Genomic DNA, 12403 nt, shown 5'->3' with positions numbered 1-12403 from the left:
TAAACAACTTTCTTCTGTTTAATTCTGACTTCAAATTTGATGCCATAATGACTTATATCTCTTACAATACATATTTATTTTTGTATCATTCAGAGTTGCTGCAGCTTTATCACTAATGTTAATAATGGGATGTCTTATGCTTCAGTACAGACCAGAATAAACTATTAGGGCTCTAAAAATGAGAGATAGACTTCCTGTGTTAGATGGTCTTTCTGTTGATTTGATAAAAACCTCAGACCTTCAAACTGCTGTTTTACTGTGATGTGTCTTATTGATCTTACCGTAGTGACAGCTTTGTCCGCGTCACGGATGAAGGGGCAGGCGAGGACCTTCAGCTCCCTCAGGTTGGCTCTCATGTTCTGGGTGCCGTCCTCCTCGCCCTGTAGGGTGAAGTCGCACTGAAACGAGGCCACTAAAGCGGGGGCGTCTGCTTTCATCAGGCTGGCTACGAACATCACCTCTGGGTCCACGACCACTGCCCGGAAACGCGACCTGACGGCAGAAGCTGTGGGAAGAAAACAGCGAGTTTAGAGCAGCTCAGGTCAGCAACTTTCCACGAATTAATGTCCAGAATGATTCTTTAGTTGCTAGTTTACTTCATTTTTGAATTCGCAACATTTACCAGTCTTAGCATCAGCTCGTGGCTCAGTCGTCTGCTTCAGCGGCAGTCGGTCGCTCTGCGCAGAAACAGCACTCTGAGCCGGACTTTGCGGCAGAGCCTTCAGGAAGAAATCAGCTACAGCCATCAGAAATTCTATGCTGGCACAAAGGTAGAGCTTCTGCAGGACCGCCACCACCTCCTTCTCTGCTGCGCTCTGCCTATACGTCACATCGATCATTGCCTCAGAGCTCTGCTCTGCTCTGCGACCGAGCATCCTGCAGGAAAAAACATGATGGTCACCACGAACATCCCAAACTAACAGCCATCTGAGGAGGACAGAGATGTTTCAGCAGCATCTCTCTAGGGTCACGTGACTCTTACCGTGATGTCACCCTCTCCATGCCGGTCCTCAGGTCGTCCAGCGTGCAGTCAGTGAGGATGGTGGCCACCTCCATGCTGCCGTTGTTCAGGATCTTCCCTGAAGTCTTGAACAGGTGCAGAGCAAACTCCCCCAGTCTGAGGTCGTCCTGGTGCCGGAGGTCAGAGGACTGTTTGGGGTCGTTTTTGTACAGAACCAGACCAAGAGACTCGAAGTTGAAGCTGAACTTCATGGTTTCAAAAGGTTCCTCCTCCTCATCACTGCTCACCGTCTTCTTCTCAACATCTGCTGAACTCGTGAAGCAGAAATCAAGTCATGAAACATGTCTGTTTTCCAGTGAAACTAAAGCTTGACTTAAACGTGCAGCGTGTGTTTACTAAACAGGATCACGTCTGTCACACCTGTGGGCGCGCCTCCTGGTGACTGGACCTGCAGACTGGCCTCCTGTTGAGGGGCGCTGGTCTCCACACTGCTCGCCTCTCCCAGATTCTCCTTCAGGATCCTCAGCAGCACCTTCAGGTCATCCTGACTCAGCTCCACCTTCAGACATAGCTCTGATTACCAACTCAAACTGCAAACAGAGATTTATCACAACATGTACACTCTGAACCTTAATGTGGACCTCTACAGGAAACCCGATATCCAGAGAGGATCTCATAACTTTACAATTTAAATCTTGTGACTTAAACATTGTTAACTAAAAACTGTAGCATTTTTTCTTTGATGTCTTCAAAGTTAAATGTTCATTTTTGTAACATTACATCTCTTAAATTGTAAAATTACATCTTTAAAATTGTAACATTGTTACCAAAATCTTGTTACTTTAAAACTCTAATCTCAATACTTTATTCTTTTAAAAATCTAACTTAAAACCCATAGCTTTAATCTTGTAACAAAGATTGATTGTAAAATTGTATCTTGAAGGAACTGTGTATCCATTTGAAACCAATAAAATTATGACTTTGGTTTTGTAACATTTTTACCTCGTTCTTGCAAAATAACATTTTAAACCACATTTTTATAAATATAAAAAGAGAAATTATATTTCAAATTACAACCTCAATCTTGCAACATTACAACACTGATATTATATTATGATTTTAATCTGGTAACTATAAGTCCTAATGAGCCTGACAATCAAACACAGTCAAAATTCTAAACCTGATGGGGAGCTCTACAGGGACTCTCACATTGAGACCTACAGACCAGCTGATCTTATTTATCTCTATGCACAGAGGAGGAGACTAATGACGCTACATATCAGCACCACAGAAACTAAAAGTACCTTTGGAGGTGTACAAGTCAACTGGTTGCAGAAACAAAAACAAATGAGTTACAAAGAGTCCGTCACGGAGAAGAAAACCCTGCAATTCCCTTCTACGTTTTGTAAAGACAAAGAAGAGGCTTTTATAAAAGACCAGAGTGAGAAGTTTTCTCTCACTTTAGACCTGCAAAATCCTGATTAGTACTCAAGATGAGGTCAACTATCACACCTATAAACTCCTGCTCTTCCATCTTTTCCTCCTCCTACCTTCATGGGCTTCAGATCCCCAATGATCTCCACAGCCACCATCTTCTTGTACCAGGACGCTGCAAGGTTCCTCTTGATGTTCAGGTTCAGGTTTACAGGCTCCAGCAGCTCGATGCTGGGTTGACCTGAAGCGGGGTCCATGCAGGTCCTGGAAGAAAACACAACGTGACTCTCTTCATCACTGACACTGCGATAACGTTTAAATAAAAGGACAAAGACTGTTAAGTTTCTGATCTGTGAAGCTGACCTGGACAGTTTGAGGTGCTTCAGCTTGATCTCCATGTTGTCGATCACGGCGGGCAGAGGACATCCTTTAACTGGCAGCAGAGAAAAGCTGTTTTGCACCGTGATCAGACCCAGATCCATCATGAGGGCGTCGTAGGAGGTGGAGGACTGGGGGATGATGATGAGCGGAGCCTTCAGGTTGATGTCCATGGCCAGACGGAAACTCTTCTGGGCGAAGTCTCGAACACTGGACGCTGCTTTCTCTGCGGCCTGAGCAGTCGCAGCACTGACAGCTTTTTTAGCCGTCTGGAAGTTGTTACTGAAGTTCTGCAAATGGAGACATTAACCAAAGAACTATCAGAGGATGGAAAACTAAACCTGTAAGAAAGAAAACTCCAGATGCAAATGAGAGTTTGTCAAAATTGCGAATGGTGTACCACAAGGTTCTGTCCTTGGGCCTCTTCTTTTTTGACGGTTTTACCCTTTATAAAGGAAACTGTTTCAGCTTTTTCTGGCAGAAAAATTAATCTGCTTATGACACAATTATGTGGATTGGGGAGTCTTAAAACAACAGTAGCTAAAACAAAGTCTTCTAGACAGAGGCTGATATAAAGGTTTTCTCAAACACCAGGGAGAAAAAAAAAGGGTTATTTTGCAATAAATTATGTAGAAATACTACAGAGGCATCAGAGAGACAGAATAAAGACTAAAAACAGACCAACACCCTCTCTTTAACCTCTGATAATACCAAATAAGAACAGGGATTAAGCGAAATTAATCTTCACTCACCAGCAGAGACATGATGAACTTGTGCAGGTAAATCACTTGGATGCAGCCCACATTCAGCTTCAACCGACCATCAGTTTTTGAGGTGTCAGCGTATCCGGCGCCCTCGGTGGCGTTAGGAGTCAGACTCATTGTAAAGCTGAACACCTCGTCACCCACAATGGAGATGGCCTGAGAAAAAGAAACATCAGAGATAAACTTCATCATCACATCGTGTTTGACTCGATCAAAACAAGGAGTCAGAGAGGGCTGCTGACCTTTTCATGGATGCTGACTGGATCGATATTCAGAACAAGGAAATCTCTCAGACTGGCTGATATATGAGTCTGAGGCCCTTGCACCAACAAGGAGCCGTTAATACCTGAAGAACAAACATAGATTTATAGACATAGATCAGCTAGACTTGGTGCGGATAAATGATGGCAGACATGAACTCAGGTGTGACTCTGTACCTTGAATCTTTATGTCGGCCATGCTGCAGCTCTGGTCGCACACCAGCACGTTGAAGGCTCCCAGGTTCATCATCACCTTCAGGTCGATGACCTCGCTGTCTACAGGGGACACCAGGGCAGCTGACCGGGAAAACACAGTATTTTATTTTAACTACATTAAAACTAGGACAACGCATGAGCTCATTGTATTACGAGTGTGTAGTGTGTGTGTGTGAGAGTATGAGAGAGATACTGACTGGATTTTGCTGATACAGTTTTATCCTCTGTCTTTGATTTGATCTCTTTCTCCGGAGACGAAACGCTGCCAGACGACAGCGCCGCAGACAGGAAGTTCATGGCTGACAGCAGAGCCTCTGTGTGGAGCATGAGGTCAAGAGAGGTGAAGGTCACCTGGAGAGACAGAGAGAGAAGAAATGAGGTCAGAATGTTACAGATGTGTAATTTAAAAAGTATTTTGGAGATAAGAAAAGGAGGAGAAAAGCTAAAGTTTGGGGAGTAAAGTGTTTCTTGATGGTTACAACTGAAGAACAAACAGCCCGTGCAGAGCTGCTGTAGCCCAAAGAAGTCAAAAGAAGCCATCAATACTAAGTCTGTGTCTCAAAGGAACCACTCTACTTACACCATGTTTGAACTGATGCCTTCTCTTGTTTTTATAAGACCATTCAATGTGGGTTTCCAGTTGCTTAAACTGATAACATCAGAAAGCTCTAAGAGCCAAAATGAAGATTCGAACAGTTTCATTCTGAAAATCAACCAGATGTTTTCATTTTCATGATTCAGTGGAGACCACTCTTGTCAGAAGAACTTATTATCTGCACATTATATATTATATTTGATGGCCAGAGCCCAGATGTAGCAGAGGAAGCTAACGCATCATCTCTTCTGCTGTGACGGATCAGACACAGTTTTAGTGAGAGCTCCCTGTTAGAATACAGAATCTCCTCCCCTAACTACAGATTTTGTATGTGATGTGAAAGATCAGAGAGAGATTATGGAAGATGATACTTGTTGAACTCACGTTGATCATCTTCTCTGTGTTCTTGTAGGTTGTGGAGAAGTTTGGTCCTGAGCGGTCAGCCTGAGGAGACACAATCACACAGGAAGCTCAAGTCAAGATTACATGATCCCAAATCCTGTCCTCTTCTCTTCCTCCAGCTATCTCCTGCTCCAGGTTACAGGTAACAAGCTCCATTATTGAATTGAAAAGGACTTTTCACCTTGAAGTATTGAACTTTAAGCAGCTCAGCTCCAGTTTCCACAGAGGAGCTGATGAGACACAGAGGATCTCCGTTCCAGTCTGAAACAAGATGAAGACAGAATCAGATCTGACTATACCTTATAAAGACAGCATGTACTTTACAGTGAGGAGGATAAAAGTGGACCGTGACCAGCTGAAAGTTTCTGACCTTTGAACTCCTGACACTGTAGCGTGATCTTTTTGATGTATGTAGAGGCACACATGTCGTACTTTCTCATTTTGGTGTCGATGCCAAGCTGAGCGACGTGGAAAACCAGGAAAGGAGACTCTTTGTTCTCGATGGGTTTCTTCAGGGTCAGCAGCACCTGGAGAAGGAAACATGGAGCAGATTTAGACACCCCAATAATCTGCAAAATTTTCAATCTGAAGGAGCTTAATACAATTGTGAGGGGTTTGTGGACGTTGTACCTCTTTAAGCTCAAAGTTGAGCAGGACATTGATTGTGTTTTCAGTCGGATCACCGTTGGTGGAGACCTGAACACCGTTAGATCCTGTTTCTGAAGGTAAAACCTCCACCTGCTGCTCAGCAAGCTCGGCCTTCTCTGAGGACGGAGGAAACAGACATTTCAGAAACTCATAACAAAATATTTTAATGTCACTGCGCCAGAAAAAAGTCAGGTGAGAATCATGATATCAATCTCTACCTTGAGCCGTCTTCTTCTTCACATCCATGCTGTGCTCTACACTCCCATCCCCGATGTTCTCCACCATGATCTTCATCAGAACCCCGAGGTCTTCCTCGCCCAGACTCATCTGACGAACACAGGAAACAATATCAGATCTCCACATAAAGAACATGAACATGTGAACCTAAAGAGCAGCAGACAGGTGCGGCTTACGTTGAGGGAGTGGATGACTCCCTGGACCTGGACACCGGGGATCTTGGTGAACCAGGAAGCAGCCAGGTTTCTGGTGATGCGCAGCTCTAAGTTGATCGGTTTGAGGATCTCGATGTCCGGCTGAGACGGGCCTTGTGTCAGCGTTGCTCTGAAAACACAACAAGTCATCAACCTGATGTCTCTGTTAACTTGGTTACCATTTCTTAACATCCGGAATACTCTTCACCTCCCTATATTTTATCAGTTTTTCTAGTTCATTGATATGTATGAAGTGTGAGGCCTTATTTTTAAGCTTACACAACCCTCCGTCAACTATTTCCATCAAAAATGAATACATACATTCTTAAATAATTTTTTTCTGTTTCGTTTGCATATTTTGCTCTGAATGAGTACATAAAGGCTCATCTAGATGCATGCACAAAATCACAGCTGCAAACAAACGCTCTAGATGAAGGACATAGCATGTCTACAGGATCAGTGGGCATAAATGTTGTGCAACAGTGCATGTATGCTTCACAGAGTGTTTTTCAAAGCAGCTTGGTTCAGTGCAGAGCAGGTGTTCTTGGCTTTTCATCCCGAAACCCTCCAAAAATAGTGGTTCAGGAGGGAAAACAATGATCAGAAGAGCTTACAATGCTTTATAATGTTGCTAAATAGGAAATTAAACCACAAATTAAAACCAAATGAACCTGATTCTTTTGTTATCATGATTTACTCACCTCAGAATGTCTTCAATGGAAAACAGATCCAACATTTTCTGTTTGCATATGAATTAATTTTGTTCATATTTGTACAATAATGGATGAAACATGCAAGTGGAAGTAGTTTTTGTTTTTTTTTTCATTAAGGAAGGCATTTTCCCTAGCTGGTTGTAGCACCTTTACAGCTCATTTTGTATTATTCTCATACTTAGATTTCTTTTTAGATCGAAATGTGTGTATCATCAATTAATAAACCAAATAGAAGACAAAGTTGACATCCATTAGTCCTGCTGTGGTCCAGGATCATGGATATGTAGTTGTTTCATGGTTGTATACTATGTTTCCATCATCAATGGCTATTTCTTATCTATATGATCTATTATTGTGTAGTTCTTAAATCAAATCGTAACTTTAATACTTTTTTTCAGTCTGTAATCTCTTTAAAGAGTCTTTTTTGTTTCCAAAGAGGCTGTGAGGAGGATTTGTTTGCAGTGGATTGCACTGACACCTTTAGCCTGAAATCTCTTTTTTCTGTTTGACAGTTAGGCTCAAGTGTCCACCATCTCTACATCATTAGAAAGTCCTCACGGGGGATTTATATGTTCTGTGTGTTTTCATTTTTGTATTTCCCAATGCAGTTCTTTGGTAAACTTTGTTGTGATTATTAAATGTGCCTTACGAATGAAGGAGACTTAATAGGTGTTTTATTTTGAAACTGATCAGATTGTGTAGTTAGCACGCCTGACTTCCTGTTCAGGTTCCATTTTTTCTGCAGAGAGGGATGGGCAATGGGGGTGACCTTCAGGGCATATCTTTGGCAAAGTACTGTAAGGAGAACATTTGAGGCCAAAGCTATAGGTCTCTCTGTAGAGACACGAGCACTGACTGAACAAGGTGCAGATAATTCATGAAGAGGTTTTAAAAAAGCACGAAATCCTCATAAGATCTTCATGCTATATATGTATCTCGTTCTAAGTTCGTACACTGGAAAAAAGGAAATCTTTACAAGTGTATTTGTCTTATTTTCAGTAGAAAATGTCTTTTTAGACCTTAACAAGCCAAATTCATCTGACTAGTCCAAAAAAATGCCTTGTTTTAAGTTGCTTGAAGACAAAAATGAGGTCTGAATTGCTCGAAACAAGTAAAAAAATCTGTCAATGGAAAAAGAAAAATTTACTTAAAATTTGCTTGAAACTAGAATAATACCTTAATACAAGTAACTTTTCTCTTGTGTCATTGGCAGGATTTTTTGTACTTGATTCAAGCAATTCAGACCTCATTTTGGTCTTTCAACAACTTGAAACAAGACATTTTTCTGGGCTAGACAGGTGAATTTGGCTTGTTTTAAGTCTAAAAATAACTTTTCTACTAAAAATAAGACAAAAACACAAGATAATTCATTTTTTGCAGTGTACTGATCCTCAGAGTTTTATTCAAGAGCTGGTTTGTGTTCATACCTCGAGAGCTTCAGCTGCGTCAGCTTGACATCCATCTTCTCCACCACCGCAGGCAGAGAAAACCCTTCAACCTGCCGCAGAGAGAAGCTGTTCCCCACTGTGATCAGACCCAGATCCACCACCACGGCATTATTGGAGGTGGAGGACTGGGGGATGATGATGAGAGGAGCCTTCAGCTTGATGTCCATGGACAGACGGAAACTCTTCTGAGCAAAGCCCCGCACGCTGGACGCGGCCTTCTCAGCTGCCTGGGCGGTTGCAGCGCTCAGAGCTTCTTTTGCCGTCTGGAAGTTATCGATGAACATCTGTAGGAGAAAGCGGAGGTGAGAGGAGGAACAAGGTGCCTTTAGAGGATGAGGAGGAGAGTCAGAGGGCATTCACTGCCTGGACAACCATCATTTCTGTTTCACAACCTTTGAATGAACAATTAAACCTTTTAACGATTCCTAAAATTTATCAAAAATGAAATAATTCAAACAGGAAGCACTCAATTTCCCAGAGGTTTAAAGGTTCATGAAGGTTACGGAAACAAAAATAAAGAGGTATAAACAGTTTCAGGGAGGGAAGTGAGGTCACACAGGCAGAGATCATGTGACAGTGAGGGGGAGGAGTCAGTGATGGTGGCTGAGTGATTGCATAGCACTGATGGAGGAGAAGTGTTGCATGTTGTGTATGAAAATCATGAGATCCTAATGTTTCTCTCTCAGGCTGTTACATCAATCCTTCTCTGGGGGACTAAATCTGATCTCAGACCGGGTGCAAACTTTATCCTAACATTCAAATCGATCTGAGAACACGCCAGTCTTTAGCCATATGGTGTTTTAAGGTGAACAGAGGGTGCAGTGGAGTCGCTGAGTGAAGCTAAAGCAGCAGGTTTGATGCAGTTCAGAGCTGCATGCTCGAAGCTGTACCTCATCAGCAGACGCATACTGAAAGCTAAAAGAAGCCTGGAAGAACAGAAAAACATCAAACAGAGCAGAGACATGAGAGACAGGAAGCTGTGGAGAGAAACATGCAACAGGAGACACAACAAACTGTCACATTACTGCACAACAACACAAAGATGTTCTCCTGGAGCTTCATGAACTGACATTTGCAGCTAAATCACAGAACTCCAAAACCTCAGAAAGATAAGGATAATGAGATCTATAGATACTTGTTATACTCAAATGTGCTTACCATGGCTAAACCTATTTAAGCACACACCTATGTGCGTTTAGGTGGTTTCCATGAACCACGCCTGATTTTTGAACAAAAAATAAACAAAATTGACCCATCCCTGCATCCGGCTCCAGCTTGCTAGAACGCAACGGAGTGGAGCTGATGTGAGCTAACACATTCACATGAAAAGAAACCGATCTGATCTGGTGCCATGACAGATATTAGCAGGGCCGGAGACAGGTCAAAATCAATGGCTGAGTATCAAGTAAGAGGAAAAACCCAACAATGGATTTAGAATAATTAACATCTTAAGTTAAATTTTGGACAAAAACCTTCTTTTAAGAAACCGGACATGTTGTTTCTTATTCCTTCTACAGTTTTTATAATCAGCACCAGAGGCATTATTATCGTCTTATATCTTGAAATGACACATTTTGGACTTGTTCTTTATTTTCATTTATTATTTATTTTTCATTGATTAATTACTATTTTAGTTCTAGCTCCTGTGTTTCCTCATTTTAATTCAAGGCATTTCCTCAGTCCTCTAATTCTGATTCTGATTTCTGTCAGAATTTCCTTTTTATCTCTTTGTGTGTGTGTGTGTGTGTGTGTGTGTGTGTGTGTGTGTGTGTGTGTGTGTGTGTGTGTGTGTGTGTGTGTGTGTGTGTATTGAATGTGGTTTGGGGGGGGGTTGCGGGGTCTTATGTTTTCCACTTTATTCAATTATGCAATTTTCTTCTTTTTATTTCACTTGTTATTTAATTTCTTTTTTTTTTTTGTAAAGCACTTTGTATTACAAAGTCCTGTATGAAAAGTGCAATACAAATAACGTTTGATTGATTAATATTGGTTGGATGTAATGTTTATTAAATCTAGCAGAATGTTTTTATGAGCCTTTAGACGGAAACACTGGATTAGTTTGGAGTTCTTGCAGTGCATTTATAATGTTTATACTCAAATATCTTTAAAACGTGGGGCCACTCTGCAGAGTGCTTTAACCACACTGCATGTTTGCTGAACTGTAGTCTCAGGTTTTGATTCCAAGCCTCGACCTTTTGTTGAATATCTGCTGCACATCTGCAACTCCCTACTAAATTAATTCCCCAACAACTTGGCTCCAATTCAGACAAACCCTCCAGAACGTACATTGATAAAAAGCCTAACGTGTTGTTTTTCATGGGATGCGTTATCCTTAGTGGGACATGTTTCATTGAGGCTACATTAATGAAGCTATTCTACACATCATGGACTTCAGGGTGCACACCGCCAGAGAAAGCGTCTATCAGAGTGTCATGAACAGAAAATTAACACAAGGCTGCAACACAACAAGTGTCAAAACAGGAGACAAGTAAACAGGAGTGTGTATGTATTTATAAAATATCTGACCAGCAGTGACATGAGGAATTTGTGCAGGTAGACGATCTGGATGCAGCCCAGACGCATTGTGACCTTCCCGTCCACCTTCGACATGTCGCTGTACCCCTCACCCTCCGTGGCCCCGGTGTACAGAGACAGTTTGAAGCTGAACACCTCCTCACCCACAATGGACACCGCCTACAGAAAAAGAGGACTCAAGTTAAAGTTCATGAAACAAAAGCAGAACAATCAGAGCTTTTCTGTCGCTGACCTTTCTGTGGACGGTTCTGGGGTTGACGTCCGTGACCACGATGTCTCTGAGTCGAGCAAACACCTCCGTCTCCTTTGCCTGCACTAGCACGGACGCGTCGATCCCTGCAGGGCAGCGACAGAGAGGTGTCACATGATGCTCTTAATCTACGTTAAACCTCCTGAATGTTCAGCTAAAGGAGGATAAACCTGCCACATTGATCTCTCACCTTGGATTCTGATGTCAGCGATGCTGCAGCGATCATCAACCACCTCCACGCGGAAACATCCCAATACGGCAAACAGCTTGAAGGTGAACACATCGCCATCTTTGGCTGCTTTAGACACTGCAGAGAAAACACACACACATACAGGATAAGCCTGTGTCTGTTGGTGGTGCCTGAACACGCTGTCACACCTGTTACCACTCCAGACTCACCTGTCCGGCCCTGCTCGCTCTTCTCCACCTGTTTTTTGGCGTCCTGGTCTCGGCTGGTGCTGGATTTCTGTGGCATGGCGGTGTTCAGGTAGCTTATGGTGGACAGCAGCGCTTTGGTGTGAAGGAGGAAGTGCAGCGAGGAAAACTCCACCTGAAGGAGCGTCAGGGAAACACACCTGTCAGAGACCTAACTGGACGGCATACCAACCTCAGAAAAGTTCCTGAAATGGACTCATGAGATGCTGCAAATTCACTTTGAGCTGAAAATACTGCCACTAACAAGCTTCATATTCAAATTAGATGATTACTTTTTTAGATATCTCCAAGAATCGAAGGAGGGTGAATAAAAAGAGATGTAAAAAAATATTTTAGTTGTGTTTTAGCCTTAATCTCATGGTTAAGCTGTTAGCACATTTTAGCCTTTAGCCTGTATTTCAGCCATAGACTATTAAAAAAAAATAGATGTCATCTTGCTCAGCTGGAAGTGAGGTCACTTAAAAAACTGCTCCCCCGGTGACTGGCTGCAGTATAGGTCAAAAAATCTGGCTCTCCAGTCATTCCAGATGGGCTGTGGTCAAACTTTAAAAAATTATTACACCTCGTAGAAATGTTTCTCACGTCTGATTGTAGTGGTGATTTGAAGATATCGTTTGGCAGCTTTTTTATTCAAGTCCTCTTTTTTTCTGAAAAGTTTTGTTTTCAGAAGTTATAAGAAGTTAAAAACAAGGCTTTACGTCACATTTAACTACGATTAACAGCTGCCGTTGTTGCGTATTTTTTTCGGGGACTGTAAAATATGTCTGGAGGTCAAGTCAAGAAGTAATTTGACTCTCGAAAGAAATAAAATATATATTATTTTTGTCACCCGGCTCCACTCAGATTCTCCCAAAATCCCTCACAGTCATTACTTCGCAGACTCTGGCAGCACAACTGCTACCAATGGCGACGCCTGAGACGGGGCTATTTTGG

The 12403-nt window shown here is 42.3% G+C and overlaps 1 protein-coding gene across 8 annotated transcripts in view; it reads right to left on the bottom strand.

The window, feature by feature from the left end:
* vps13c (vacuolar protein sorting 13 homolog C) overlaps positions 1–12403 on the bottom strand; it is a 52531-nt gene that overhangs the window by 23872 nt on the left and 16256 nt on the right. For 4 of the 8 annotated variants that reach the window (XM_074665586.1, XM_074665587.1, XM_074665591.1 and 1 more), the window contains 22 exons: positions 11435–11585; positions 11226–11342; positions 11018–11121; positions 10777–10944; positions 9141–9176; positions 8230–8534; positions 6072–6219; positions 5877–5985; positions 5641–5774; positions 5381–5537; positions 5192–5271; positions 4993–5052; positions 4211–4364; positions 3975–4094; positions 3780–3883; positions 3526–3693; positions 2759–3063; positions 2512–2659; positions 1382–1520; positions 983–1268; positions 623–876; positions 282–505 (listed from right to left, as the gene is read on the bottom strand). In XM_074665586.1, coding sequence (XP_074521687.1) covers positions 282–505; positions 623–876; positions 983–1268; positions 1382–1520; positions 2512–2659; positions 2759–3063; positions 3526–3693; positions 3780–3883; positions 3975–4094; positions 4211–4364; positions 4993–5052; positions 5192–5271; positions 5381–5537; positions 5641–5774; positions 5877–5985; positions 6072–6219; positions 8230–8534; positions 9141–9176; positions 10777–10944; positions 11018–11121; positions 11226–11342; positions 11435–11585 — 3471 coding nt within the window. The remainder of the gene's footprint in view (positions 1–281; positions 506–622; positions 877–982; positions 1269–1381; positions 1521–2511; positions 2660–2758; positions 3064–3525; positions 3694–3779; positions 3884–3974; positions 4095–4210; positions 4365–4992; positions 5053–5191; positions 5272–5380; positions 5538–5640; positions 5775–5876; positions 5986–6071; positions 6220–8229; positions 8535–9140; positions 9177–10776; positions 10945–11017; positions 11122–11225; positions 11343–11434; positions 11586–12403) is intronic. The other 4 variants (XM_074665589.1, XM_074665590.1, XM_074665592.1 and 1 more) reach the window with 2 other exon arrangements.

The sequence above is a fragment of the Halichoeres trimaculatus genome, unplaced genomic scaffold (genome assembly GCF_033239565.1).
Source record: "Halichoeres trimaculatus isolate MK-OKI-2021-1 unplaced genomic scaffold, fHalTri1.1 fHalTri1_scaffold_3, whole genome shotgun sequence".
Classification (NCBI taxonomy): domain Eukaryota; kingdom Metazoa; phylum Chordata; class Actinopteri; order Labriformes; family Labridae; genus Halichoeres; species Halichoeres trimaculatus.
Note: the sequence above shows the minus strand (reverse complement) of the source record. Positions and strands in the feature narration are given on the sequence as shown.